Here is a 27,483-nt window from a genome sequence, read left to right on the forward strand (position 1 = left end):
CCCTTTGTGGGAATCAAGTATTGGATCTCAGCTCAGTTCCAAGATAAAGTAAAAAATCCAGTATTCTGGCGGGGCACAGTGTCTCACACCTGTAATCCCAGCACTTTGGGAGGCCGAGGTGGGTGGATCACCTGAGGTCAGGAGTTCAAGACCAGCCTGGCCAACATGGTGAAACCCCATCTCTACTAAAAATGCAAAAATTAGCCAGGCACGGTGGTGGGTGCCTGTAATCCCAGCTACTTGGGAGGCTGAGGCAAGAGAACTGGTTGAACCCGGGAGGTAGAGGTTGCAGTGGGACGAGATCGTGCCACTACATTCCAGCCTGGGCAACAGAGCAAGACTCCATCTGGAAAAAAATAAAAATAAAAAATCCAGTATTCTACACTTGATCTTAACCAAAAGGCCGAGAAGCGATAAAAAAAAAAATCCAGTATTCTATTTTGCCTCTAGAGCCAAGTAAAGATAAAGCATATCCATCTCAAACCAACAGCCAACATTATGATAAATGAGAAAAAGGAAGTTAGTAAAAATATGGTAGTTAATAAAATGGGCTTTTGGTTTCAGACCAACCTGGGTTTAAAATCTCAGTTTATGTGTGGGTGAGGTGGCTCACACCTATAATCCCGGCAGTTTGGCAGGCCCAGGTGGGAGGATCCTCTGAGCCCAGGAGTTCAAGACCAGCCTGAGCAACATGGTGAGACCCTGTCCCTATTTTTATTAAAAAAATATAAAAATCCCAGCTCAGGAATATATAGGCATGTGACTTTGAGCAAATTACATAATAAATCAAAACCTAATAATAATAGTTCCTACTTTTAGGGGTTGCTGTATTGAATGAATGAGATTATGTAGGCAAAACACTTAGAATGGCACTTGATACATGATAAACCCTCCATAATTTTTTTTTTTTTTTTTTTTGAGACAGAGCCTCACTCTGTCGCCCAGGCTGGAGTATGGGTGGTGTGATCTTGGCTCACTGCAACCTCTGCCTCCCGGGTTCGAGTGATTCTTCTTCCTGAGCCTCCCAAGTAGTTGGGATTACAGAAGCCCACCACCATGCCCAGTTAATTTGTGTGTGTGTGTGTGTGTGTGTGTGTGTGTGTGTATTTTTAGTAGAGATGGAGTTTTACCATGTTGGACAGGGTGGTCTCAAACTCCTGACCTCAGGTGATCCGCCTGCCTCGGCCTCCCAAAGTGCTGGGATTAAAGGCGTGAACCACTGCGCCTGGCCAAACCCTCTGTAAATTATAGCTTTCTTCTACCTAAAAGCATTCTCACTGGAGTCAAGGACAAAGCTAGGCTGCTGCCATTTACAAGTGCTTAATAGTGTTCTGAATAACCAGTATCATCCTTAGACCTGGGCAAGAGGGGCTTCTGCCCTAGGGCTCATGCTTTAAAAGATATCTCATATTGTAAATACTCAAATTTATTAAAAAAGACACAGGCACTTGTGTCACTTGGGATCTAGTACTTAGTGTTAGTACAGCACACCACATAATCCTAAACCTCCACTCTCATGATTAACATCATTCAAACTTAAGGGGAATACTTCCTATCTCTCAATCTATATACTTAGAACAAAAGGCAAATCCATCTACAAGCCGTGAAGTTTTGTGAGTTGTGCTGCTGCTGATATCAGACACTGCTTAGAAGTACAAGGAAAATCTGAGTAGCAGATGTGCTTAGTGAGAGAAAAGACAAATTAACTTGTCAAATCCTTTCTGTCTCAAGAGCAATAGATTCTTCCATGACAATGATTGTTTCCCAATAGTAACAAGCATAGGTTTTCTTGCTTCTCTTTGTGTTCCAATTCATGGTTCCTTGATGTGTGGTAAGTAGGCCTCCAATCATACTCTTGGCCCAGGCCAAGTAAATGTTAAAAGCTGACTTGTAGCTAATACTGTAAGATTTGAAAAAGAAATTAGGACTAACTATTGGAAAAGATACAGAAATTACCATTATTTCCAGTTAATTTGTTTGTCTATCAAGAGAACACCCAAGGGAATCAATTGAAACACTCATAAATTTAAGAAGAGAGTTCAAAAAAGTGGCCAAATAACAATCAATAGTTTTCCTATAAGCCAGCAACAACCAGCTAGAAGATATAATGGAATAAAAATGCATTAATGATGACAAAAATAGCATAAAACTCCTAAGAATAACTCTTTTGAACTCTTGGGCTCAAGAGATCCTCCCGCCTCCACCTCCCAAGTAGCTGGGACTATGAGCACATGCCCACACATACAGCTAATTTTTTTTTAATTTCATTGTAGAGACGGGGGTCTCACTATGTTGCCAGGCTGACATAGTGCCTGGGCAACACTATGTTGCCCAGGAGGGCTCAAGTGGTCCTCCTGCCTTGGCCTCCTAAAGTGTTGGAATTACAGGTGTGAGCCACCACGCCCAGCCAGGAATAACTCTTTAAAAAATGCATAGAGACTGGGTGCGGTGGCTCTTACAAGTGCCGAATCTTCTGTCTGTCTGTATTTGTATATATTTTGTGTGTGTGTGTGTGTGATGTTTATATATAAAAGAGCTCTGATTGCCGGGCGTGGTGGCTCATGCCTGTAATCCCTGCACTTTGGGAGGCCGAGGTGGGGGGGAATCACCTGAGGTCAGGAGTTTGAGACCAGGCTGGCCAACGTGGTGAAACCCATCTCTACTAAAAATACAAAAATTAGCCGGGCATGGTGGCACACGCTTGTAATCCCAGCTACTCAGGAGGCTGAGGCAGGAGAATCGCTTGAACCAGGGAGGTGGAGGTTGCAGTGAGCCAAGATCGTGCCACTGCACTCCAGCCTGGGCGACAAGAGTGAAACTCTGTCTCAAAAAACAAACAAACAACAACAAAAACAAACAAAAAACCCTTTGATTAATTGGTTTAGAAAAATAAGCACTTAAATCAAATATTTTGTCAGAAAAATAGAAACTTTAATGCTTTTTTGTTCACACGACTTTAGTAATCTTTTGGAAATAAAAACAGTTTTAAAGATTATTATTAAAATAAAATGTCTTGAAAATGTAGACATTTGTTCTAAATTAAGGTCAGATATCAGATTTGCTAAATGCTTTAAGGTCAAACTTTCTTTGACTTTTGAAAATTGTTCGATTTACCTACTTTGGAGCATTGGTTTATAGATAAGGCCTGGGGACATATGGAGAGCTATGCCAGCTAGCTATGCTAAAAAGAGTCAGACCTTATCTTCATTTCCGTCTGTCCTAGGCTCCACCCCTAGTACCTAATTAAAATTACTTGCTTATGAGGTTTTTCACTAAAAATAAAAGTTGCTAAGAGTTAACATTGTAACATGTAATTGAGAACACTGGAGAAACAGTTTTACATACATGTAAAAGCATTGGGAATGTGGCTTTTGTTAAAGGGAATGTAATTTTGTCTCGTTCAGAGGGTTTTAAAGATTGTCTTTTTTGTTTTCTTTTTTTTGAGACGGAGTCTCCCTCTGTCGCCAGGCTGGAGTGCAGTGGCATGATCTCGGCTCACTGCAACCTCCGCCCCCGGGTTCAAGCGATTTTCCTGCCTCAGCCTCCCGAGTAGCTGGGACGACAGGCATGTGCCGCCATGCCCAGCTAATTTTTGTATTTTTAGTAGAGACGGGGTTTCACCATGTTGGCCAGGATGGTCTAGATCTCTTGACCTTGTGATCCACCCACCTCGGCCTCCCAAAGTGCTGGGATTACAGGCCTGAGCCACCGCACCTGGCCTTAAGGATTGTTTTAACCTAAAAGAGTAACAGAACAAAACCGAAGTTTTAAGCAAAGTAAAAAGGGTTTGTAAAGGGTCAGTCTTATAAAAAAAATTCTGTGGATATAAACAAGTTGGCTAAGATTTAAAAGAAATTATTTAGCTTTTTCCATAGGTTAAAACGTTGAAATGATACTGTTGTGGGGCCAGAATCCAGGCCCATCAATTTTCTAAGAAAACCCTGTTTCTTAGAGGATTTTCTTAGAAAATGCATCTCTTTGATGGAAAATTGTACAGCGTTCTAAAAAGTTCATGAAAACCTTACCTTACGGTCCAACTAATTAAAACTGGATAGAGATATAAAATGTTATTTAAAAAACTAGCCTTAACATTAAAGATGCACTAATGCAAACATGAAATTTGGTTTTCTCCTTTGAAGACGATTTTTATGTAATGTTAAAAGATAATAAAAGGGTTTTATTTCTTTCTTTGAGTAAATTGCAGGGAAAAAAGGGAGGAGAGAGAAGAGACAAATTTAGTTAGCCTCATGCTATCTTTATTGGGTCTTGTTTGGAAAGCTAAGTCTCCTTCATCAGAGCAAAGGTTTTCTTTTTTTTTTTTTTTTTGAGATGGAGTCTCCCTCTGTCGCCCAGGCTGGAGTGTGGTGGCACGATCTCGGCTCACTGCAACCTCCACCTCCCGAGTTCAAGCAATTCTCCTGCCTCATCCTCCTGAGTAGCTGGGATTACAGGCGTGCACCACCACGCCCGGCTAATTTTTTGTATTTTTAGTAGAGACAGGGTTTCGCCATGTTGGCCAGGCTGGTCTCGAACTCCCGACCACAGGTGATCCACCTGCCTCGGCCACCCAAAGTGCTGGGATTACAGGTGTGAGCCACCATGCCAGGCCAAAGTTTTTTTTTTTAAACAATTTTTTGGAGTTATCATTTTGGTCAAATGAATGACTTATAGTAACCTGGGATTCTATTTTGTGATATCCAGTGCTTTAAATCTTTGCTATTTAAAGGCCAGGCACGGTGGCTCATGCCTATAATCCCAGCACTTTGGGAGGCCAAGGTGGGCGGATCACCTGAGGTCAGGAGTTCGAGACCAGCCTCAACATGGAGAAACCCCATCTCTACTAAAAATACAAAATTAGCCAGGCGTGGTGGTACATGCCTGTAATCCCAACTACTCGGGAGGCTGAGGTAGGAGAATTGCTTGAATCTGGGAGGTGGAGGTTGCGGTGAGCCGAGATCGTGCCGTTGCACTCCAGCCTGGGCAACAAGAGCGAAACTCTGTCTCAAAAAAAAAAAAAAAATTTGATATTTGACAAACTTTCCAAAATCAAATTATAAATTATGTCTCTTTCTAACCTAATATTTTAGATATTAGGTCCTCTAAAGTCCAAAAATGACATTTGGCTTACTTGGTACAAAAACCGTACAGGAAGCATTGTCAAATATGAAATGGTGTTTGGCTTTCTTTGGTCTGTATTTGTGTAAATGTGTCATTGGTATATGTTCCAAAATTATGTAAAACTGCTATAATTCATTCTTTCTTTCTTTTTTTCTTTCTTTCTTTCTTTCTTTTTTTTTTTTGAGACAGAGTCTGGCTCTGTCACCAGGCTGGAGTGCAGTGGCGCAATCTCGGCTCACTGCAACCTCTGCTTCCCGGGTTCAAGCAATTCTCCTGCCTCAGCCTCCCAAGTAGCTGGGACTACAGGCACGTGCCGCCATGCCCAGCTAATTTTTGTATTTTTAGTAGAGACAGGGTTTCACCATGTTGGCCAAGATGATCTCAATCTCCTGACCTCGTGATCTGCCCACCTCGGCCTCCCAAAGTGTTGGAATTAACGGTGTGAGCCACCACACCCGGCCAAAAACTGCTATAATTCTAATATGACTTAGTATATGTTATCAGTAATAATTATAATTATTACGTTAAACGACTGTGTGCCACAGAGGTAAATTTCCTTGTCAATTGTGCCTTTAACTGTGGCTGCCCTAAAATGTTTTTGTCATCCACAGACAATTGTTGTCTCACTTTGGTCCTCTTTAAAAGATGATTTTATAATCAGCTATAAAATTTAACAGGTGCTCCTAAATGTGAGTTTCTGATTAATTACTCTGGGAGATTGTAAAATTAGAATTGAAAAATACTTTCAAATAGAAGAGTGAATGGTGTTTGGTTTTCTTTGGACTGTATTTTTATAAATATGTTATTGGTATGTGTTCCAAAATTACGGGAAACTTCTATAGTGTTGATATAATTTAGTGTACATTATCAATAACCATAATTGTTATGTAAAATTGTTGTATGCCACAGAAGTAACCAAAATTCCTAGTCAATTGTAGCTTTAATAGTGGCTATAGACTTTTGTCATCCACAGACATTTTGTCTTCCTTTGGTCCTTTTCAAAAGGCAGTTTATAATCAGATATAGGACTCTGCAGGTCTCAGATAACTTTAAAAATTGAGCTATTGGAATAGAGGAAAAACCAATCTTCTAGGACTCTCATAGAGAGCTAATGTATTAAACATTGCTAGACCCTTTGTTTTCAGAGTCAAGAGAACTTATTTCTTTAGAGCTATTTGCAACTGTTAAAAAGTGAGTAAAATATACTGCTGTGGACAAAATTTGGAGCATATTTGTTCCTCTCTACCTGATTTCTCCAGAATTTGGAAACTATTTGTGAGTATTCTCAATTTATGGCAGTATAGTTAATTGCATAAATTCAATAAGAATTTGTTTTCTTTTGTAACAGGACACAATTGGAGAAATTGGTTATTTTACCAAGGCTTTGACTGGAATGGTATGCTTCCTTTAAATAATCAAAGTTGACTTATAGAGCAAATTAAAGCCCATTGAGGTATCTTGCCTCATACCTTATCCACACAGAGTCCCTGTGAAAGGTTCCTGTCCTGTGGTAAGTAAAGAATGTCACTTTCTAACAGGCCCAGGAACCCCAAGTTATCTTGGGACCTCAAGAGGAGAGGAATTTGCCCAACTCATAGGTATTTGAGGGTGCAAATCCATGGCTGGGCTCGGCTTTTAAAATGTCTTATCTGATATTCTTCATGGAACAGAGTTCTAGCAAAGCCAATTTAAAAAGCCTAAGTGAAAAATATTCTTGCTGCACTTTTTGCAAATAATCAGGCCACATACAGTAAGACTAAAGCTTATTTTGTAAACAAATCAGTTCTATCACATTGTTTTTAATAAAAATGGGGACTGGAGAGAGAAAAATTATGCTTCAAAAGAAAAACTATAGTACACTGTTGTTAGCTGTTCTTGAGTTTTTTTCTGCAGTTTAGACTAAATTCTAAATTGTTTGTGGGTTAGAAGTCCCCAAACTAATGCTTTCAAATTTTTGCTTTTAAAATTGGGAATTGTACTTCTCATCCTAGGACTCATTATTTACCTTATAAGGTAAAATAGGCTGTTCACTTAAACACTGTAGTAAAACTATAGATGAGAGCACTAATGTTTTTGCCATACAAGCCTTGGAAGCTCAACCAGGCCTGCATGAGTATGCTCAGACAATTAATTGTAAAGCAGTTCCACTCTTCTCACCTTGGGGTTCACTCCCATTCCCACTACATCCCCTGTCAGCAGGAAGAAGCCAGAGTGATTGATGGCCTTTTCCCATCTTCATAGCCTACACCTTAAGATTAAGGTATTATAAAACCCAAAGGGAGGGATTGAGACCGCCTTTGTAAAATTATGACTGAGAGAGTGAAAGAGATCTAACTTAGCTGACTCCATCTTGCTTCTAACCTCCAAGCTGTTCTTGTTCATTCCTGGGCGTAGGCTGGACTAACTTCGGGAGAAACGTAGTTTATAGTTTATAGTTTAAACAAATATGGTAACAGCCCTTTCCCAAAGCAGACCTCCTTCCCGCCTGGCGACTAGATTGCCTTTGTAGGACTAACATTAGCCACAAGATTAGAAATTATGGTTTAGGAGTCATGCAGCTGGAGGCTACAAGATTCTGAGCCTCCCTAAACTGCTCCAAAGATCAGTGTTTGAGATATTTTGCAGACCCTGCACTTGATAAATCAGCTGGCACCACCCAGATCAATAAACTGGCTCATGTGATCTTGTGGCCCCCACCCAGGAACTGACTCAGCACAAGAAAACAGCTTTGACTCCCTATGATTTCATCCTTGACCAATCAGCACTCCTGGCTCACTGGCTTTCCCCGACCTACCAAGTTATCCTTAAAAACTCTGCTCCCCGGCCAGGCATGGTGGCTCACACCTGTAATCCCAGCACTTTCAGAGGCCGAGGCAGGCAAATCACCTGAGGTCAGGAGTTCGAGACCAGCCTGGCCAATATGGTGAAACCCTGTCTCTACTCAAAATACAAAAATTATCCAGGTGTGGTGGCATATGCCTGTAATCCCAGCTACTGGGGAGGCTGAGGCAGGAAAATCACTTGAACCCAGGAGGTGGAGGTTGCAGCGAGCCTAGATTGCACCACTGCACTCCAGCCTGGGTGACAGAGCAAGACTTTGTCTCAAAAAAACACAAACAAAACAAGCAAACAAAAATCTTTGCTCCCCGAATGGTCAGGGAGGCTGCTTTGAGTAATAAAACTCTGGTCTCCCACATGTGGGCTCTGCGTGAATTACTCTTTCTCTGTTGCAATTCCCCTGTCTTGATGAATGGGCTCTGTCTAGGCAGCGGGCAAGGTGAACCCCTTGGGAGGTTACAGTTTCACCATGTTGGTCAGGCTGGTCTTGAACTCCTGACTTCAGGTGATCTGCCTGCCTCGGCCTCCCAAAGTGCTGAGATTACAGGTATGAGCCACCACGCCTGGCCATGCATCACATTTTTATTTGTAAAAGTAAAAACCATGGAAACAACATCAATATCTAGCAATAAGATGCAAAATGAATGAGAACTATAGTACATTCAAGTGATGCTAAAGTTTTATACAATCATTAAAAATGATTGTTTAGGGCTGGGCATGGTGGCTCATGCCTGTAATCCCAATGCTTTGGCAGGCCGAGGCAGAAGGATCGCTGGAGCCCAGGAGTTCAAGACCAGCCTGGTTGACATAAGGTACTCCTATGTCTACAGAAAATAAAAAATAAATTACCCGGGTGTGGTGACACGTGCCTGTAGTCCCAGCTACTTGAGAGATTTGTAGTCCCAGCTACAAGAGAGAGCCTCTCACTTGAGCCCACGAGGTTAAGGCTGCAGAGGGAGACCCTCTGCAGGGTCTCAAAAAAAAAATCGTGTAGGGCTGGGCTCCATGGCTCATGCCTGTAATCTCAAAACTTTGGGAGGCCGAGGCGGAAGGAACCCTTGAATCCAGGAGTTAGAGATCAGCCTGGACAACATCAAAAGGCTCTGACTCCACAAAAAAATAAAAAAATTAGCCGGGCATGACAGCATGTGCCTGTGATCCCAGCTACTCCAGAGGCTGAGATGGAGGATCACTTGAGTGAGACCTTGTCTCTAAACAAAACAAAACTCTGTGTGTGTGTGCGTGAGCACTTATAGTGCTAAACAACTTTAAGTACCACACTAATAGTGAAAAATATTACAGGAGAGGCAGCAGAGCAATTGTTAAGAGCCTGGGCTCTAGAAACGACTGCCTAGGTTTGAGGCCTGGCTCTCCACTTACTAGCTGTATACTCTTGGGCAAGTTACCTACCTTCCCAGCCCCTCAATGTGCCCATTCATAGCATGGGGACTCATACTTAGTCCATAGTGTTGCTGTAAAGATTAAATTAGTTAATACAAGTAGAGGGCAGCGTCTAGCATCTAGTAAACAGTTGACAATTATTGGTTATTGTTATAGAAAATTGGAGGAGGGAGAAATCATATCTAACTGAGAATGGATCAGGAAAGGCTTTATGGAGGAGGTGACATTAAACAAAAGGTTTAATGCTAATGAAGAGTGATGGTGGGGGGCGGGGTCAAAAGATAGGGAGTTAAAGGTAGAGGAGGTGGTAAGGCGTAGGTTGTGTGAGGCCATGAGTAGATAGATGAGTGGTGGCGTGTGGCAGTGGGAGCCATTGAAAACTAAATCTCCAAAGAGAGACAGGGGTCAAAATGTGGAGGGCCTTGAATTCCAAATTTAAAACTGGAGTTAACCACTGGCTATGAGAGTCATTAAAGATTTCTGAGCAAGAGAAAGAGAAAGCCTTCTTTGGCAGCATTGAAGACTGACAAATTTGCAGTTTTATCCTTGAGTGTTACGAACTTCAGAAACAACTCTCTGAGGACTAATATTTTTATTTAGGGAAAGGAAAGGGGGACAGAAAGGAAGAGATGGAAAAAGGGAGTGAATAACTGAAGGATGATAAGTGGGAGGGGGAGATGAAAAGTGAGCCCGGTGGGAAGGTGGCAGCAAAGCCTGTCTTCCCTAATTCCTCATTCCTGGGGTCACTTGGTGACTGAACTCATACATAACCTCCCTTCTCCCCATTTAAGATTTGAAGTTTCCGTCTTTCGTTTAGGGCTTCATTTAACTTCGAGACTGTCCTTTTGGCCTGTGAGCACACGTAGGGCATTAGGACCCAGCGATTGTTGTAGTGAGAGTGGTTGAATCTCGATCTCTCAATTTTTCTCTCGAGCTCCCTCCTCTCCCTTTGTCATTCTAGCTGCCTGCTGCCTCCGCAGCGTCCCCCCAGCTCTCCCTGTGCTAACTGCCTGCGCCTTGGACAGAGCGGGTGCCAAATCAGAAGGATTAGTTGGGACCTGCCTTGGCGACCCCATGGCATCCCCCAGAACCGTAACTATTGTGGCCCTCTCAGTGGCCCTGGGACTCTTCTTTGTTTTCATGGGGACTATCAAGTTGACCCCCAGGCTCAGCAAGGATGCCTACAGTGAGATGGTAAGTGAAGCAAACGGGTGATGAGGAGCGCACTCCCATGGGAATGCGAGGACCTCTCCCCTTTTTTCCTTCTCAGTTTCCGGTCCCACCCGCTTAGCCCCTATCCCCACCTGGACCCTCCCTTCTCAACAACTTTGCAGCTCGGAAGGAGCAGCTGGGCAAGAGCGATTTCTTTTGTGGGCTATGCTGTTCTGGAGCCACTGAATGCCAGTTGGGGGAGGGGTTGCGCAGCGAATACCCCCCATCCCAAGTAAACCAGAAGGCTGAGACCCGAGTAGCACCTGTCATTGGCAGGAGCCCTTCCCTCCTTCCAGCACACACCCAAAGTCCGGGCAACCAGTCTACAAGTCTGATTCCCTACCTGTGAGCTAAGAGTTTAGCAAGCGGAGAGTTTATTTATTTTAGAGCAGAACAAAGGGGAAAGAGGGAAAGAGCTGGGAAAAATGGGCTACTAAAACAAGCAATTTTTAGGGGCTGGCTGGTATTCCTCATCCCAGGCAGACAGCTGATAGTATTCCTCCAGCCACCGGGGTGTGTATCTGGATCCTTGAGACAAAGCATTGGCCCAAATAAAGGCCACTAAGCTCTTGTTTCTTCCCCTTCTCTCAAGGGAGAGCTAGATGTTTTGTTTTATTTTGTTTTGTGTGCGGGGTAATCTACAAAATCTGCAAAGTCTGCTTTTTCTCTCCTGCAAAACAGTCCGTAATCCCCACCTTGCCTTCTGTGGATGACCAGAGCCAGGCCCTCTGCAGATTTTCCCCTCTGCAGAGTTGGAATCACAGAAAGTGACTGGCCAAAACATCTCCTCTGCAACCTGGGGGCTGGGCTGCTTTCCCCAGTAGGGCGTGATGAGGACTTGCTCTTATGCTGTGGAGTACTAGGAGATGGCAGGGAATGTTTCCAGCACTTTCGGGTCTGTCCCTTCTTCCCCTGTCACTTTGCCTCTTCTTTTCCCCACCCCAGCTGAAGGGACCCTGCTTCTGGTCGCCTTTGCCAGACTTCCAGTAATGGGAGGGAGCACATTATTGGGCTCTCAAGGTCAAGAGAGAAAGGAGCTTAGGGGAGGAACAGAAGGGGAAAGAGAAAAGAGGCAAGCCCTGTTAGGGCTGAGGCAGGGAGGAACAGCCTTACACATTGCGAGGAATTCATAGCTCTCCTGAACCCACTGCAAAGCTTCCCAGGGCCCCTTAACGTGAGCTGCAAATGGATGGAGACTGGCAAATTATATTAATAGATGTTCAGAAAATGTTTGCAGGCAGCTCTGGCTTCTGTCTCAGGGTTTAAGCTGGAGCTTTCCATTTCTTCCTCACCGCAGGATCACCCTAGGGTGGGGGAGGGTGGCAAGGGCTTAGGTCTGGCCCCAATGGCAAATCCTTACATGCTTCTCCTTCTCCCTTCCCCTCCTCCCAGCATGTTTGACCAGATGGAATTGAAATCAGGTCAAAATGAGTACCTGAGGCAGCCTGCACTGGGAGAAGAGGGACAGGGTGGGGTAGCAGAAGCCACCAAATGGCTTGAAGAGGTTGGGACAGAGGGACAGGGTGGAGGGGAAATGCCACTATATTTCTGTCTTGGTGGTAGCAGTTTGGTATTAGATTATGAATAAATGAACATGCTCTTGCTTTACTTTTCATATGTACATATATTTATATATTTGTGTGTGTGCATCATAGGTATTTGTAAGCTTTCCCTAGCCTTAGGGACACACTACCTTTCTTCAGTATACTCCCTGCCCTCCAGACCCTAGTCAGCTGCTTCAGAGGCCCCCCCAAGCTGCACCCTAAGTACAGTGTTAGGCTCTGCAGGAAATCCAACTAAGATGGAGTCACTGGGAAGCTTCCTACCAGCTTGGCAGGCTCTCACAAGGAGGACCAGCCACAAATGGGTTTACAGTATGTTTCTTCCTAGAAATGGAGCTGTCTAGTGCAGCCTAATGAAAGGCAGAAGAAACAAATATGAAGATTTCATATCATACATAGGAACATATTTAAATAGATATAGTGTAACACAGCAATATAGAACCATTGTGTGTGGGTGTGTATGCACACTTCTGCACTTCTGTGCTAGGGGCATCTAGAGGGAATGGAAAGATTGTATCTAACTGAGAAGTAGACGTCACAATAGTTTGAAGAGGATTTTCAGACTGCCCTTTTCCAGGGTTCTCTCCTGCATTGAGCATCGGGCCATAGACTGGAGATTGCTCTCTGGCATAAAGCCTACTGCATAGTGCCTGGGCTTGGCAGAGCTTTATTCTCGTTCCCATAGGAAAGGGAGGGAAATTCAGTTCTAGTACAGAGAAGGTGCTCAATATGTATTTGTGGAGTGGATGGGTGAATGAATGAGTCATTGTAGCATTGCCTTGGCTTGTTACCACCCTTCAGATTTCTCTGTCTGGCTCTTGATTATGCGGTTCAGGAGCCATTTCTTGCCTCTTAGAGGGACTCTCTAAGAAGCCCCTGTCTCTCAGAGGGAAAGTCTCTCAGAACCCCAACCCTAGATCAGTTGGGATGATTATCTGGGATTTTTTGTTTCCCATTAAGGAGTGATTCCTCTGCATCGAGGAGGTTAGTCATGTATTGACTGCAGTGGCATTTCTTATAAGATCTCAAAGCGTTGTTGCTGCTGTTGTTGTTTTAAGATTATTTGTTCTTTAGAACATGTCTGTGAGGTAGATTTAGTGTATTCGTTATTTTTATTTTACTGATGGATAAACTAAAGCAGAACAAGTTTAATGACATATCCAAGGCCAGAAAGGTAAGCTGTTGTTGGAGCAGAGATGAGAAACCAAGTCCATGACTCAATACTCCCAATAGAAGGATCATTAATGGTTAAAACTGTTGGGTTTTTATGGATGCCAGAACTGACAACTGATTCTTGAGAACACCTGGCACAGTCTTCCTCCTTTTACTGTACCAGTTTAACTGCCCAATCCATATTTTCAATTTTGTGTTACTACAAAATCAATTTTTAAAATTTAGATTTTTGATTTGATTTCTTTCTTTTTTCTTTTTCTTTTTTTTCTTTTTTTTTTTTTTTTTTTTTTTTGCTTTTCTGCCAACTATTTTTTTTTCTTGTTTTAAAATCATTTGTGTAATTCTTAGGTGTTATCTTCTCCAGGGAGAATCATTGCTAAAAAACAAACAAATGACTATGAACTTTTCTCCTGTTTCTACTGGAGAAGCCAGCAAGGATTAGTGGAAAGAGTGCAGGCTTTATAGTCACACAGGCTTGGGTTCAGGTCCTGCTACTCTTAGTGTCTCAGTTTCTTTATTCTTAAAATGGGGATAAGAATGCCTACCACTTAAGAAACAAACCATCTTAAGGGGGGCGGGGAAGGAATGCCTACCTTAGAAGGCTGTAAATATTAACTGAGATTATGTATAAAAGTGTCTGGTACAGTGTTTGCTATAGTATGTGTTCGAGAAATGCTTTGGGTGAGGTGATTATGATAAGTAATTCTGTTTTATGCAGTGGTTTCCTAACTGATTTAAATAGCCAGTTTAAGGGACTGAAATCAAGCATTTATATATTTATTTATTTATTTATTTATTTATTTATTTATTTATGAGACGGAGTTTTGCTCTTGTTGCCCAGGCTGGAGTGCAATGGTACGATCTTGGCTCACTGCAACCTCTGCCTCCCGGGTTCAAGTGATTCTCCTGCCTCAGCCTCCGGAGTAGCTGGGATTACAGGTGCGTGCCACCATGCCTGGCTAATTTTTGTATTTTCTGTAGAGATGGGGTTTCACTGTGTTGGCCAGTCTGGTTGCGAACTCCTGACCTCAGGTGATCCACCCATCTCAGCCTCCCAAAGTGCTGGGATTACAGGCGTGAGCCACCACCCCCAGCCTGAAATCAAGCATTTAGAAGAACAAGATGCTATTTTCATGTGCCTTTGTGGACAGACCTTTATGCAATCAATTAATATTGAAAAATCCACACTTGCCGCTGTGTAATGTACAGTGGATCTCATGCAGAACTTCCAGATGCATCTCTGAATAGCCCATTTGGCATGTGTTGTCCCATACCTCCTCCAGATTTAGCAAGTATCATTATAGAGTACTCTAAATCCCACGTGAATTCAACATGACTGGCCACTCCCTTGACTAAATGCCTTTATTAGTTCACTTGAAAATGGGAGACAGCCCTTAAAAGTGCTGGGACACAGTTTCCTGTGCAGTGACTGGGAACATATAAATAGTTGGCTTGCTTTAAATCTGGTGTTCAGCTTTTTGTAGTAGTGGCTTCATCCTGTAAGCACAGGGGACCACATATGAAAAGGTAAGAAAACACCAAAATCCTGGTGACAATAAAGCCAAGAGATTTTGGTCCTGAGGATGACTGGGCAAGTCCCTGATTCTTTGCATCCCCTCATAGTAAAGGTTTGTTGATTTGATTTATTTGTTTATGTGTAGTTAAGTGCCCTTCTGTTTATGTAATCCTGAGGAAACACTCACAATATGTTTGGGCAGTTTATTTAATGTCCATAGGTAATCTTTTAAGCTTCCAATCACTGCTATTAATTGCTTTCCAACTAGGTAATAAGATAGTAATTTACTGATGTTTACACTGCTCTCTGAGGTGGTACAGTACGTTTATTTTCAGAGAGGAAACCGAGACCCTGAGATGTGAAGCAGCTTTGCTTAATTCACACAGCCTGCCATCGCAAGCTAAACTACATATTAGAGTTTATGTTGGGGAGCTTGTAGCCTCTCAGTATGGACAAAAGCTGAGTTTGTTTCAGACAGATCTTTGACTGACAGTAGGAGTCAGTCTTCTGCCCTAAGATGCATTCTGGGAAGGGTCCACTTTGACTGGTAGGATCAAGCATGCCAGCTTCCTCTTTAGGTGGGCATTATATGACAGTGGAAAGTAGAATAGGTCGGGAGTTCAAGACCAGACTGACCAACATGGAGAAGCCCCGTCTCTACTAAAAATACAAAATTAGCCGGGTGTGATGGCGCATGCCTGTAATCCCAGCTACTCTGGTGGCTGAGGCAAGAGAATCACTTGAACCTGGGAGGCGGAGGTTGTGGTGAACCGAGATCGCACCATTGCACTCCAGCCTGGGCAACAAGAGGGAAACTCCATCTCAAAAAAAAAAAAAAGAAGGTGTTTAGCATTCATGTGGCAATTTGGCAATTAAATATGTAATGGCTTTTTATTACATTTAAACAATGATCTATGATTCACACGGGCTTTATTTCTTACAGAGATTCAGAAAAATCACACATGAGTCAGTACATTTTGCAGCACTTATGTAGGCTTTATGGTTTAAGATAGCAACCAGGCTGAGATTTTTTGCCAAAATATATTTTTATCAGTGCTTTCTTCTGCTTTCATATAATTTTTTTCCTTGTAAATCTTATTGAAGTATAACATATATACTGAAACATGCACATAACATAAGTATGCAGCTCAAGGAATTTTCAGAACATTCCCGTGTAACCCAGCACTCATATTAAGAAAAAGCACATTGCCAGGTGCTGTGGCTCACGCCTGTAATCCCAGCACTTTGGGAGGCCAAGGTGGGTGGATCACCTGAGATCAGGAGTTCGAGACCAGCCTGGGCGACATGGCAAAACCCCGTTTCTACTAAAAATACAAAAATTAGCTGGGCTTAGTGGCGGGTACCTGTAATCCCAGCTACTTGGGAGGCTGAAGCAGGAGAATTGCTTGAACTCAGGAGGCAGAGGTTGCAGTGAGCCAAGATTGCACTACTGCACTACAGCCTGGATGACAGAGTTAGACTCCATCTCAAAAAACAAACAAACAAACAACACAAAACAAAAAGAAAAAAACAAAAAAACCCACATGACCAGCACCCCAGAAACCTTCCTCATGGCCCCTTCCAGTTACTACCCCCCTCAAGGGTAAGTACTATCCTGATTTCTAACAACATAAGTCAATTGTACCTGATTTTGAATTTTATATAAATGGAATTCTACAGTATATTAGCCAATTTATCTTTTCCTTTTACCTAATTGGCATGAATGAACTGAAGTGGACACTGTTTGCCCTGTGTTCTCATTTTGTATTTTGTCCTGTTAGCTGGCTTGGGCTGGTTATTAATTGTAATCAAAGATTAATATTATTTGACAGTTTTGAGCAGTTCAAATTTAATATCATTAATATGAGATCATGGATCCTGCTGTGTGGTGAAGAATAAATGACAAAAAGGAAAAAAAAAGATATGACTAAAGAAAGGCTCTGGCTGGGCGCAGTCGCTCACGCCTGTAATCCCAGCACTTAGGGAAGCCAAGTTGGGCTGATCACCTGAGGCCAGGAGTTCTAGACCAGCCTGGCCAACATGGTGAAACCCCATCTCTACTAAAAATACAAAAATTAGTTGGGTGCGTTAGCGGGCGTCTGTAGTCCCAGCTGTTTGGGAGGCTGAGGCAGGAGAACTGCTTGAACCCCGGAGGTGGAGGCTGCAGTGAGCTGAGATCGTGCAGCTGCACTCTAGCATGGGCGACAGAGTAAGAATCCATCTCAAAAAAAGAAAATAATAATAAATTAAAAAAATTAAAAGTCTCCATAGGCTGGGCGCATTGGCTCACACCTGTAATCCCAGCACTTTGGGAGGCTGAGGCGGGCGGATCACGAGGTCAAGAGATCGAGACCATTCTGGACAACATGGTGAAACCCCGTCTCTACTAAAAATACAAAAAAAAAAAAAAAAAAAAATTAGCTGGGCATGGTGGCACATGCCTGTAATCCCAGCTACTCAGGAGGCTGAAGCTGGAGAATTGCTCGAACCCGGGAGGTAGAGGTTGCAGTGAGCCAAGATCGCGCCACTGCACTCCAGCCTGGCGATGGAGCGAGACTCTGTCTCAAAAATAAAAATAAAAATAAATAAAATTTAAAAATAACAAAAAATAAAAGGCTCCATATGCTTTTGACTCATGTCTGAATCATAATGTCCTCATACCACAAGAATGGACCTGCTTGATTCATCAATGATTTTGTTATTAAAATAATTACTGTGGCTTGCAAAAATATGGATTTCTAATTGTGTGGGTTTTTGTTTTTGTTTGTGAGATAGCGTCTGGCTCTATCACCCAGGCTGGAGTGAAGTGGCATGGTCTTGGCTCACCACAACCTCTGCCTCCCGGGTTCAAGTGATTCTCCTGCCTCAGCCTCCCAAGTAGTTGGGACTACAGACGTGTGCCACCACGCTTGGCTAATTTTTGTATTTTTAGTAGAGATGGGGTTTTGCCATGTTGGCCGGGCTGGTCTCGAACTCCTGACCTCAAGTCATCCACCCATCTTGGCCTCCCAAAGTGCTGGGGTTATAGGCGTGAGCCACTGCACCCGGCCTAATTTTGTGGTTCGTTAATGATCAAGTGTGTGTGTGTTGCCCTCAGCTGATGCTATGACACTTTGATTATTTACCTAAATCTCCAAAATGCTCATTTGATTTATTGAATCTGAGGGGAAACTGAGGTAATAAAATACTTAGTAATTTTCTCCAAGCAATTTAGTGGAAAAACTAAAATTGGAATTCAGCTTAAGAATCCCGGTTCAAGGATATTGCTAGATGATTGCCTTTGATTGCAGGGGTCTGAAACATTTAACTAAACCCGTCCTTTTCCTGTTTTTCTTCCCCCTATATGGAAACTATGGTTTCAGAGCCTGGGTTATTGCAATGGAAAGAACACAGACCTAACAAAGTGAATTGCAAGAGCCTTTTAAGAAAGTGAATCTGTCAACTCTCTTTATTCTTACTATCCATACAATTAAAGTCTTTAGAGACCTAGTTACTATAGACTGAAGACATGTGACCCTTCTATTGTTTAACTTGAGGTGGCCTGGACCAAGCATAATGAGGGGGTTCGCAATAATAGGATTCTTCTTTTTTTTTTGAGAAGGAGTTTCGCTCTTGTTGCACAGGCTAGAGTGCCATGGTGTGGCCTCGGCTCACTGCAACCTCTGCCTCCCGGGTTCAAGCAATTCTCCTGCCTCAGCCTCCCGAGTAGCTGGGATTACAGGCATGCGCCACTACACCCGGCTAATGTTGTATTTTTAGTAGAGATGGGGTTTCTTCATGTTTGAGGCAGGAGAATCGCTTGAACCTGGGAGGCGGAGGTTGTGGTGAGCCGAGATTGTGCCACTGCACTCCAGCCTGGGCGACAGAGTGAGACTCCGTCTAAAAATAAATAAATAAAATAAAAATAAAAATAAAAATAAAAATAAAAATACAAAAATTAGCCAGGCATGGTGGTGCGTGCCTGTAGTCGCAGCTACTAGGGAGGCTGAGGTAGAAGAATCACTTGAATCCGGGAGACAGAGGTTTCAGTGAGCTGAGATCATGCCACTGCACTCCAGCCTGGGTGACAGAGCCAGACTCCGTCTCAAAAAAACAAAACAAAACAAAACAAAAAACTCATCCTGTCTTTTGTGTTTATCACATCAGAAGTTTACACTTAGGATTTAGGAATTGCCTCTTGAGAACCTTTGTGTTGCTAATTAGAAATGGCCCTTACTGGCCAAGTGTGGTGGTTCACGCCTGTAATCCCAACACTTTGGGAGGCTGAGGCAGGAGGATCACTTGAGCCCAGGAGTTTGAGACAGGCCTAGGCAACATAGTGAGACCCAGTCTCTACAAAAAAATTTAAAAGAGATTAGCCAGGCATGGTGGCACAAGCCTGTAGGCCCAGCTAGCTCGGGAGGCTGAGGCGGGAGGATCACTTGAGCCTGGGAGGTCAAGGCTGCAGTGAGCCCTGATGGTGCCACTGTACTCCCGCCTGGGTGACAGCGAGACCCTCAGAAGTGTTAAGAGGCCGGGCGTGGTGGCTGACGCCTGTAATCCTAAGACTTTGGGAGACCGAGACAGGTGGATCACCTGAAGTCAGGAGTTCGAGAAGAGCCTGGCCAACATGGTGAAAACCAGTCTCTACTAAAAATACAAAAATTAGCTGGATGTGGGGGTGCATGCCTGTAAACACAGCTACTCGGGAGGCTGAGGCAGGAGAATCGCTTGAGCTAGAGAAGCATAATTTGCAGCGAGCCGAGCCACTGCACTCCAGTGTGGGTGACAGAGTGGGACTCTGCCTCAAAAAAAAAAAAAGTGTTATGGAAGCCTCTGGGGTCTACATTTTTTCCCCGTAATGTCCCCCTGCTACCATCACCAGGATGCAAAGGGAGAAGGATAAGGCAAGTGGCATGTATTCAGGTTAATGAGAGGAAAGGAGTAGGCTTCTCACCACCACCAGGTACCCTAAACCTCAGCTCAGCTCTGCCCCACATGGGTCTGGCTCCTTTCAGCCCAAGGTTTTACTCGCCTACTGGTCAACCTCTCTCCTAATTTCTCTATGAAAAGTCCTTGATTTAATCTAAGATGGGAAGAGAGAGGAAGAATGACTAACACTTTGTATTTCCATATAGGCTCGAATAGGGTAGGAACTAGGGTGAGGTGGAATTTTAAATAAGGACAGTCTCTGACAAGGCAGGTTTAGGGAGAAGTGAGTGAAGCAGGGTCGTGCAAGTGTAGCGTCGGAGCCTACCTTTATTTAAAAGTTTCATATTTTGTTCATCATGGATATTATTTACCTAATCAGTGAGTGTTTTTAGTGCCCTCTTAAATTTTCCACCCAAGGTAAGTAGCCTTGCTGACTTTACCTTAGTTCAGGCTTGTTCAGGACCTTTCAAATAATTTGCTCAGAGACACCCAACTAGAAAGTGGCAGGAGCACTTTGGAAAGTTAAGGCAGGCCACATAGCCAGGTGCTTTCTCTAAAAAAAAAAAAAAATTAGCCGGGCATGATGGTGCATACCCTGTAGTCCCAGCAACTTAGGAGGCTGAGGTAAGGTGGGAGAATTGCTTTTGAGCCCCGGAGGTAGAGGCTGCAGTGAGCTCTGATCCCACCACTGCACTCCAGCCTCAGTGACAGAATGACAGTCCATATCAAAAAAAAAAAAAAAAAAAAAAGGCTAGAAAGAGGTAGAGATGGGATTTGACGCCAAGTCTGTTTGCATCCAAACCATGCTTTTTTCTAAACCATTAGTCTTTTAAGAGTCCTCATAGACAATTATCTTGGGCCACTCATGATAATTAATCCATTAAGTAAAGGTGCATTCGCTTGTTAATATTTGTTCCAAATCTAGAGTGTGTGAACACTATTTTAAGTGCCAGATGCTTCCGAGAGGTCAAGTTGGCTTTCTGCTTCATTCTTACACTTGTCTAGCATTTGGCACTTTTGACTATTCTCTTCTTAAAACTTATCTTGGTGTCCATGACCTGGTCTCTCCTGGTTTTCCTCCTGCTTTTCTAACCATACTTTCTTCTATCTGCTTTGTGGGCTCTCTCTTTCCATTTCTTTCTTTTTTTTTTTGAGACAGAGTCTTGCTCTGTTGCCCGGGCTGGCGCCATCTTGACTCACTGAAACCTCTGCCTCCTGGACTCAAGTGATTCTCGTGCCTCAGCCTCCCGGGTAGCTGGGATTACAGGTGCGTGCCACCACGCCCGGCTAATTTTTGTATTTTTTTTTTTTAGTAGAGACAGGGTTTCGCCATATTGGCCAGGCTGGTCTCGAACTCCTAGCCTCAAGTGATCTGCCCGCCTCGGCCTCCCAAACTGCTGGGATTACAGGTTTGTGCCATCACGCCAGGCCTCTCTTTCCATTTTTTAAATGTCTGTCATGCATTTTTTTCCCATTGTATATACCCTCCCTGGGCATACTAATGACTATCCATTCTCTATCTTTAGTCCAGACTTCTCTTACTGAGCTGCCTTACCAGTCATCTACACTTGGATGCCTTAGAGGTACTTCAACTCAAAACCCCCAAATTGAGTTCCTCATTCTTTCCTGATCCCTGACCCCCACATTCTGTTCCTCCTGATTATCTGATATATACCCATACTTAGAGAATGGTAACACCTATCTATCTCTCCAGCACCCAGCCAGAGACCTGAGAATCATTCTTGACTCTTCCCTTTCCCTCAGTGCCCGCATCCAGTGAGACACCAAGTTCTGTAGATTTTTTTTTTTTTGAGACGGAGTCTTGTTCTGTTGCCCGGGCTGGAGTGCAATGGCATGATCTCAGGTAACTGCAACCTCTGCCTCCTGGGTTCAAGCAATTCTCTCCTGCCTCAGACTCCAGAGTAGCTGGGACTATAGGCGTGTGCCACCACACCTGGGTAATTTTTTTTGTATTTTTAGTAGAGATGGGGTTTCATCATGTTGGCCAGACTGGTCTCGAACTCCTGACCTCAGGCGATCCACCCACCTTGGCCTCCCAAAGTGCTGGGATTACAGGCGTGAGACACGGCACCCGGCCAGATTTTGCTTTCAAAGCATTGCTCTGCTCTGTCCCCTTCCCATGTCCTCACTGTCATTATGCTAGTCCACATCTCTTACCTGATCTCTTTGTTTCCAGGCATACTTCCCCCAATTCATCCTCTACACTATTTCTACACAGATCATCTTTTCTCTCTCTCTCTCTTTTTTTTCTTTTTTTTTTTTTTTTTCCAGACAGGGTCTTGGTCTGCCGCCCAGGCTGCAGTACGTTGGCACGATCACAGCTCACTGAAGCCTTGAACTCCTGGGCTCAGGCAATCCTACTACCTCAGCCTCCCAAATAGCTGGGACTACAGGCACACACCGCCATGCCCAGCTAATTTTTTAAAAACTTTTTGTAGAGACAGGGTCTCACTATCTTGTCCAGGCTGGTTTGCACTCCTGGGCTCAATCGATCCTCCTGCCTTGGCCTCCCAAAGTGTTGGGATTACAAGCGTGAGCCACCATGCCCGGCCTATTTCCAGAGGGAATTTCTTTAAAAGTTCCTCCTGGCTTATAAGACAAAGTCCAGCTCCACAGCAGAACAGATATTGTTCTCCATGATCTAATTCATATTTATCCCTCCTATTTCATGTCTTACCTCCTTCCCTTCCCTCTATCACCCTATGCTGAACTGAAGTGGTATTTGGCCATATTTGGTGTGTCAGGGTCTTTGCTCATCCAGCTTCCTCTGCCTGCAGTGCCCTTTCCTTTTTTATCTTGCAAACACCTGCTCTACTTTTTTTTTTGAGACGGAGTTTCAGGCTGGAGTGCAATGGTGCGATCTCGGCTCACTGCAACCTCCGCCTCCCGGGTTCAAGTGATTCTCCTGCCTCAGCCTCCCGAGTAGCTGGGATTACTGGGATGCGCCACCAAGCCTGGCTAATTTTGTATTGTTAGTAGAGACGGGATTTCTCCATGTTGGTCAGGCTGGTCTTGAACTCCTGACCTCAGGTGATCTGCCTGCCTCGGCCTCCCAAAGTGCTGGGATTACAGGTGTGAGCCACTGCACCCGGCCTCACCTACTCTACTTTTAAGATTCCACTCCAAATTTTCTGTCACCATCTAGAGAGATTTGACCACTCCCTCCGGTGTGCCTATACTGTTCCTGCTACATAATTGTATCCAGCACTTGTAACACTTTATTGCACTTGTGTATTTACATATCCGCTCTTCCCCTTATAAACCTCAAGCTTCAGGAAGACAGGACCTTTGAATAATTGACACTTATATCCAGAGTATCCAGTACAGTGCTTATCACAAGGAGGCACTTAATAAATATTGAACTCAGATGAGAGCACCTCCTGGAAAGCAAAAAAAAAAAAAGAAAAAGAAAAAGAAAATAAACATTGAATGAATGAATGGATACTAAAAGAAAACAAAGCAGTGGACCAACCCAATAAGACACTTGATAAAATCTCATCAATTTACTTCAAAATGAGGAACAGGCCAAAATGGATAGTGACAAATATGAATGATCTGTAACTCTAAGGTCAATATAATTCTGTTACTTTGTGATCTTATATAGATCTCTATTTATGTACCACTAACTGTGCTGCTTTATGTTGTTTACATATCTGTTTCCCCCTATTAGTCTGAAAGCTTCATGACCCTGTCTAATTTACCTCTGTATCACTGATGCAAAACCCATAATAGGTGTACAATAAATATTTCTTGAATCAAAATTAAGGAATGAGGCCGGGCGCAATGGCTCACACCTGTAATTCCACACTTTGGGAGGCCGAGGTGGGTGGATCACCTGAGGTCAGGAGTTTGAGACCAGCCTGGCCAACATGGCAAAACCCCATCTCTACTAAAAATACCAAAAAAAAAAAAAAAAAAAAAAATCAGCCAGGCGTGGTAGTGCACGCCTGTAAACCCAGCTATGCAGGAGGCTGAGGCAGGAGAATTGCTTGAACCCGGGAGGCGGAGGTTGCAGTGAACCAAGATTCCACCACTGCATTCCAGCCTGGGCAACAGAGTGAGACTCCATCTCAAAAGAATAAAAAATAAAATAAAATAAAATAAAAATTAAGGAATGAAGCTAGCCAAAGTAGCTTCTTATAAAGGTTTGGGGATTTATCTCAATGAAATGAGAATGATTTTGTCTTACTATATTTTAAAGATATATAAAGGGCTGACATTTGCATACATTTTTATTTTTCTATTTTCTCAGCAAACACTTTCATTTTTATAGGTTCTACAAATATAAACTCCAGCTTCACTCTTTTCTGAAATATAACAGATTCCAATTTAGGGAAGTTCAAATTAGTGAATCTTTACCATACCGTGCCTTACCTTGTTTCATTTTGCTTAGTATTCATATGCATCTGGGTTTTGACAAAGCAGGCACTAGAAAATATGGATGTGACTAACATGTACCAGTTTTTATGGGCCTAGTGAATTTTAAAAAAATTCTTATTTATTTATTTATTTATTTATTTATTTATTTTGAGATGGAGTCTTGCTCTGTTGACCAGGCTGGAGCGCAGTGGCATGATCTTGGCTCACTGCAACCTCTGCCTCCCAGGTTCAAGTGATTCTCCTGCCTCGGCCTCCCGAGTAGCTGGGATTACAGGTATGCCCCACCACACCCGGCTAATTTTTGTATTTTTAGTAGAGATGGGGTTTCACCATGTTGGCCAGGCTGTTCTAGACCTCCTGACCTCAGGTGATCTGCCCACCTCGGCCTCCCAAAATGCTGGGATTACAGGCGTGAGCCACTGCGCCCGGCTAAAAAAATTCTTAATGCTATTTATGATTAATAATCATAAATGTTTTTAAACTATAAAATCAAATTATTCACCTTATTACCTTTGGTGCTTGTCTTAGTCCATTCAGACTGGTATAATAAAATAGCATAAACTGGGTAGCTTATAAACAACAGAAATTTATTTCTCACAGTTCTGTAGGCTGAGAAGTCCAAGATCAAGGTGGGAGCAGTTTGGTGTCTATTGAGGGCCCACTTTCTCTTCACAGATGGTGCCTTCTAACTGTGTCCTCACATGGCAGAAGGGGCAAGTCAGCTCTCTGAGGCCTCTGTTATAAAGGAATTAATCTCATTTAGGAACAATCCACCCTCATGGACATAATCATTTCCCAAAGCCCCACCTACTAATACCATCATCTTGGGGGTTATGATTTCAGCTTATGGTTTTTGTTGGGGACACAAACATTCAGACCATAGCAAAGATGCTACTAAAGTTTAAATCACAGGGATTCCAGCAGATTGCTTGTGTTTGGATTTTTTTTTTTGATGAATTCTCACTCTGTCGCCCAGGCTGGAGTGCAGTGGTGCAATCTTGGCTCACTGCAATCTCCACCTCCTGAGTTCAAACCATTCTTGTGCCTCAGACTCCCAAGTAGCTGGGATTATAGGTGCCGCCACCACTCCTGGCTAATTTTTGTATTTTTAGTAGAGATGGGGTTTCACCATGTTGGCCAGGCTGTCTCCAATTCCCGGCCTCAGGTGATCTGCCCGCCTCGGCCTCCCAAAGTGCTGAGATTACAGGTGTGAGCCACTGTGCCTGGCCTCTTAGTTTAATTACATATAATTAAGATATAAAAAATTATATATAATGGGACACCAGTGGCTGGTGTGAAAGGGGAATGGAGGGAGGGAAGGAGGACTCTGCTTGTGTTTTCTTCATTCTAATGTTAAAATCATGGTTAATGCAGTAATTTCCTTACAATATTCCCACTCTAGAAACGTGCTTACAAGAGCTATGTTCGAGCCCTCCCTCTGCTGAAGAAAATGGGGATCAATTCCATTCTCCTCCGAAAAAGCATTGGTGCCCTTGAAGTGGCCTGTGGCATCGTCATGACCCTTGTGCCCGGGCGTCCCAAAGATGTGGCCAACTTCTTCCTACTCTTGCTGGTGTTGGCTGTGCTCTTCTTCCACCAGCTGGTCGGTGATCCTCTCAAACGCTACGCCCATGCTCTGGTATTTGGAATCCTGCTCACCTGCCGCCTGCTGATTGCTCGCAAGCCTGAAGACCGGTCTTCTGAGAAGAAGCCTTTGCCAGGAAATGCTGAGGAGCAACCCTCCTTATATGAGAAGGCCCCTCAGGGCAAAGTGAAGGTGTCATAGAAAAATGGAAGTGCAAAGAGTGGACCTTCCAGGCAGTTGCGTCCAAGACACCAGGAAGATGTCAGTGTGTGTTTTTCATTTGATTTATTTATCTTGGGGAAAGTGAAAAATGTAATCTGCAAGTTAATGACCCTATTGGCTTGTGTACATCTATATGCTAAAATGACTTCCCCACATTGACATTTGTGCACCACCTTTAATCACTCTGGGGCAACTCTCACATCTTGCTGCATGTACATGTATACGGCTACTGTTGAAGTGTAATTGTGAGATGGACTCCAACAAGCATGTGACTGTGAGATTGTGTGTGGGAAAATGTATTTAACTACTCCGTGTGTGTGTGTGTGTGCATGCGCGTGCGTGCGCGCGCATGCACGCACACACAAGCAGAGAAGGCTCTGATCTTGAACTAATCCTGCACAGGCATCCTTCCCTTTATAGATTGATTCCAGCAAAGGCAGAATAAAACAAATTTCCTATAAAGAGAATCCTGATATAAGACAAGTCATATAGTCCCATGGCCGGGGATCTCTCCATGGATGCTGAAAACTTAAACTTACTACTTTAGGAAAAAAAAAAAAAATTCAATTTCAGACACTGAGTTATATATGAAATTAATTAGGCTCTATTCCAACAGTTGTTTACATTTTAAATAGTCCATATTGAGTTTAATTAAAACAAGGGATTCATGCAGTCAAATTGATAGTTTAATTCTTCAAGTGATAATATAGGAAGTTTCACCTTGCCTTTGTCCAAGCCCCACCTATTAAAACCCTTTACTCACAGTTTGAAACTGAAGCAGTAAACTTGTTTCCAGACATCTTTTTCAGATTGTCTTAAGCCCGAAGTTGCCTCACTTCCACTATTCTCAGCAGCCAACCAGGATTTGGCAGCTGCTCCACTGTTAGGGTTGAGGGAACAGGGATCAGTCCTGTTAGAAGTCTGTGAGCCTCAAACTCTACCTGTTCTCTGCAATCATCCAAAATTTGAAAAAGAAGCTATATCCAGTGTTTCATTGCCAAACAGATTCACTACTCTTACTGATTCTTCACTGAGCTTTGCTAGTATAAGCAGAGTTCCAAGTCCCCCCTAGGGTTGTCTCTACACTTCTTTTTCATTCCAGTGGGTGGGGTTTAGCTGGGGGAAGGACATTTCATAAGGGTTAGTTGGACTGAGCAGTATGGACATTTGCTTTTTTTATTACGTACTGTTGTTTTTCCTTGTTAGGTGTGCTTTGGTGGTTTTAATATTATTGTGCCAGGGATGGGGAAATGCGTGGGGGGGGTGTGTGGGAAGAGTACTTATTATTGTGTTTTCTTCAGTGTAATTGTTCTTGGTAATTGATACCTCTCTGTTTTATTTCTCTCATTCTTTCAAAATAAAACTTTTTGAAATTTGGAGGAAATTGTCTGGACAAATACTGAAAATCTGGAAAGTAAGGATCATATCAAAGGATTTAGCCTCTCTTTTTCTGAGTCTGGCTGAAGGAGGAGAGGAAAGAGAAGAGGGAGTTTAATCACTTAATATGCTAATGAGGTTGCCAACTTTCCAATTTCTTTTTTTTC

General features: G+C 43.2%; 1 protein-coding gene and 1 pseudogene across 1 annotated transcript; one reads left to right on the forward strand and one right to left on the reverse strand.

Moving 5' to 3' along the window:
• Positions 1-281: 281 nt before the first annotated feature.
• On the reverse strand, positions 282-415 carry LOC129025607 (U2 spliceosomal RNA; annotated as a pseudogene).
• A 9,824-nt stretch (positions 416-10,239) lies between these two features.
• Positions 10,240-27,323, forward strand: TMEM35A (transmembrane protein 35A). The gene is made up of 2 exons (XM_054473141.2): positions 10,240-10,551; positions 25,535-27,323. Exons 1-2 carry the CDS (start codon positions 10,432-10,434, stop codon positions 25,916-25,918), a joined length of 504 nt encoding a protein of 167 aa, XP_054329116.1. The 5' UTR covers positions 10,240-10,431; the 3' UTR covers positions 25,919-27,323.
• Positions 27,324-27,483: the final 160 nt, after the last annotated feature.

The sequence above is a fragment of the Pongo pygmaeus genome, chromosome X (genome assembly GCF_028885625.2).
Source record: "Pongo pygmaeus isolate AG05252 chromosome X, NHGRI_mPonPyg2-v2.0_pri, whole genome shotgun sequence".
NCBI classification, from domain to species: Eukaryota; Metazoa; Chordata; class Mammalia; order Primates; family Hominidae; genus Pongo; species Pongo pygmaeus.

Coding starts and splice junctions, on each gene's coding strand:
- TMEM35A (XM_054473141.2), top strand. CDS start 10,432: ATGGCATCCCCCAGAACCGTAACTATTGTGGCCCTCTCAGTGGCCCTG. Junction 10,552..25,534: donor AGGATGCCTACAGTGAGATG/GTAAGTGAAGCA, acceptor TTCCCACTCTAG/AAACGTGCTTACAAGAGCTA.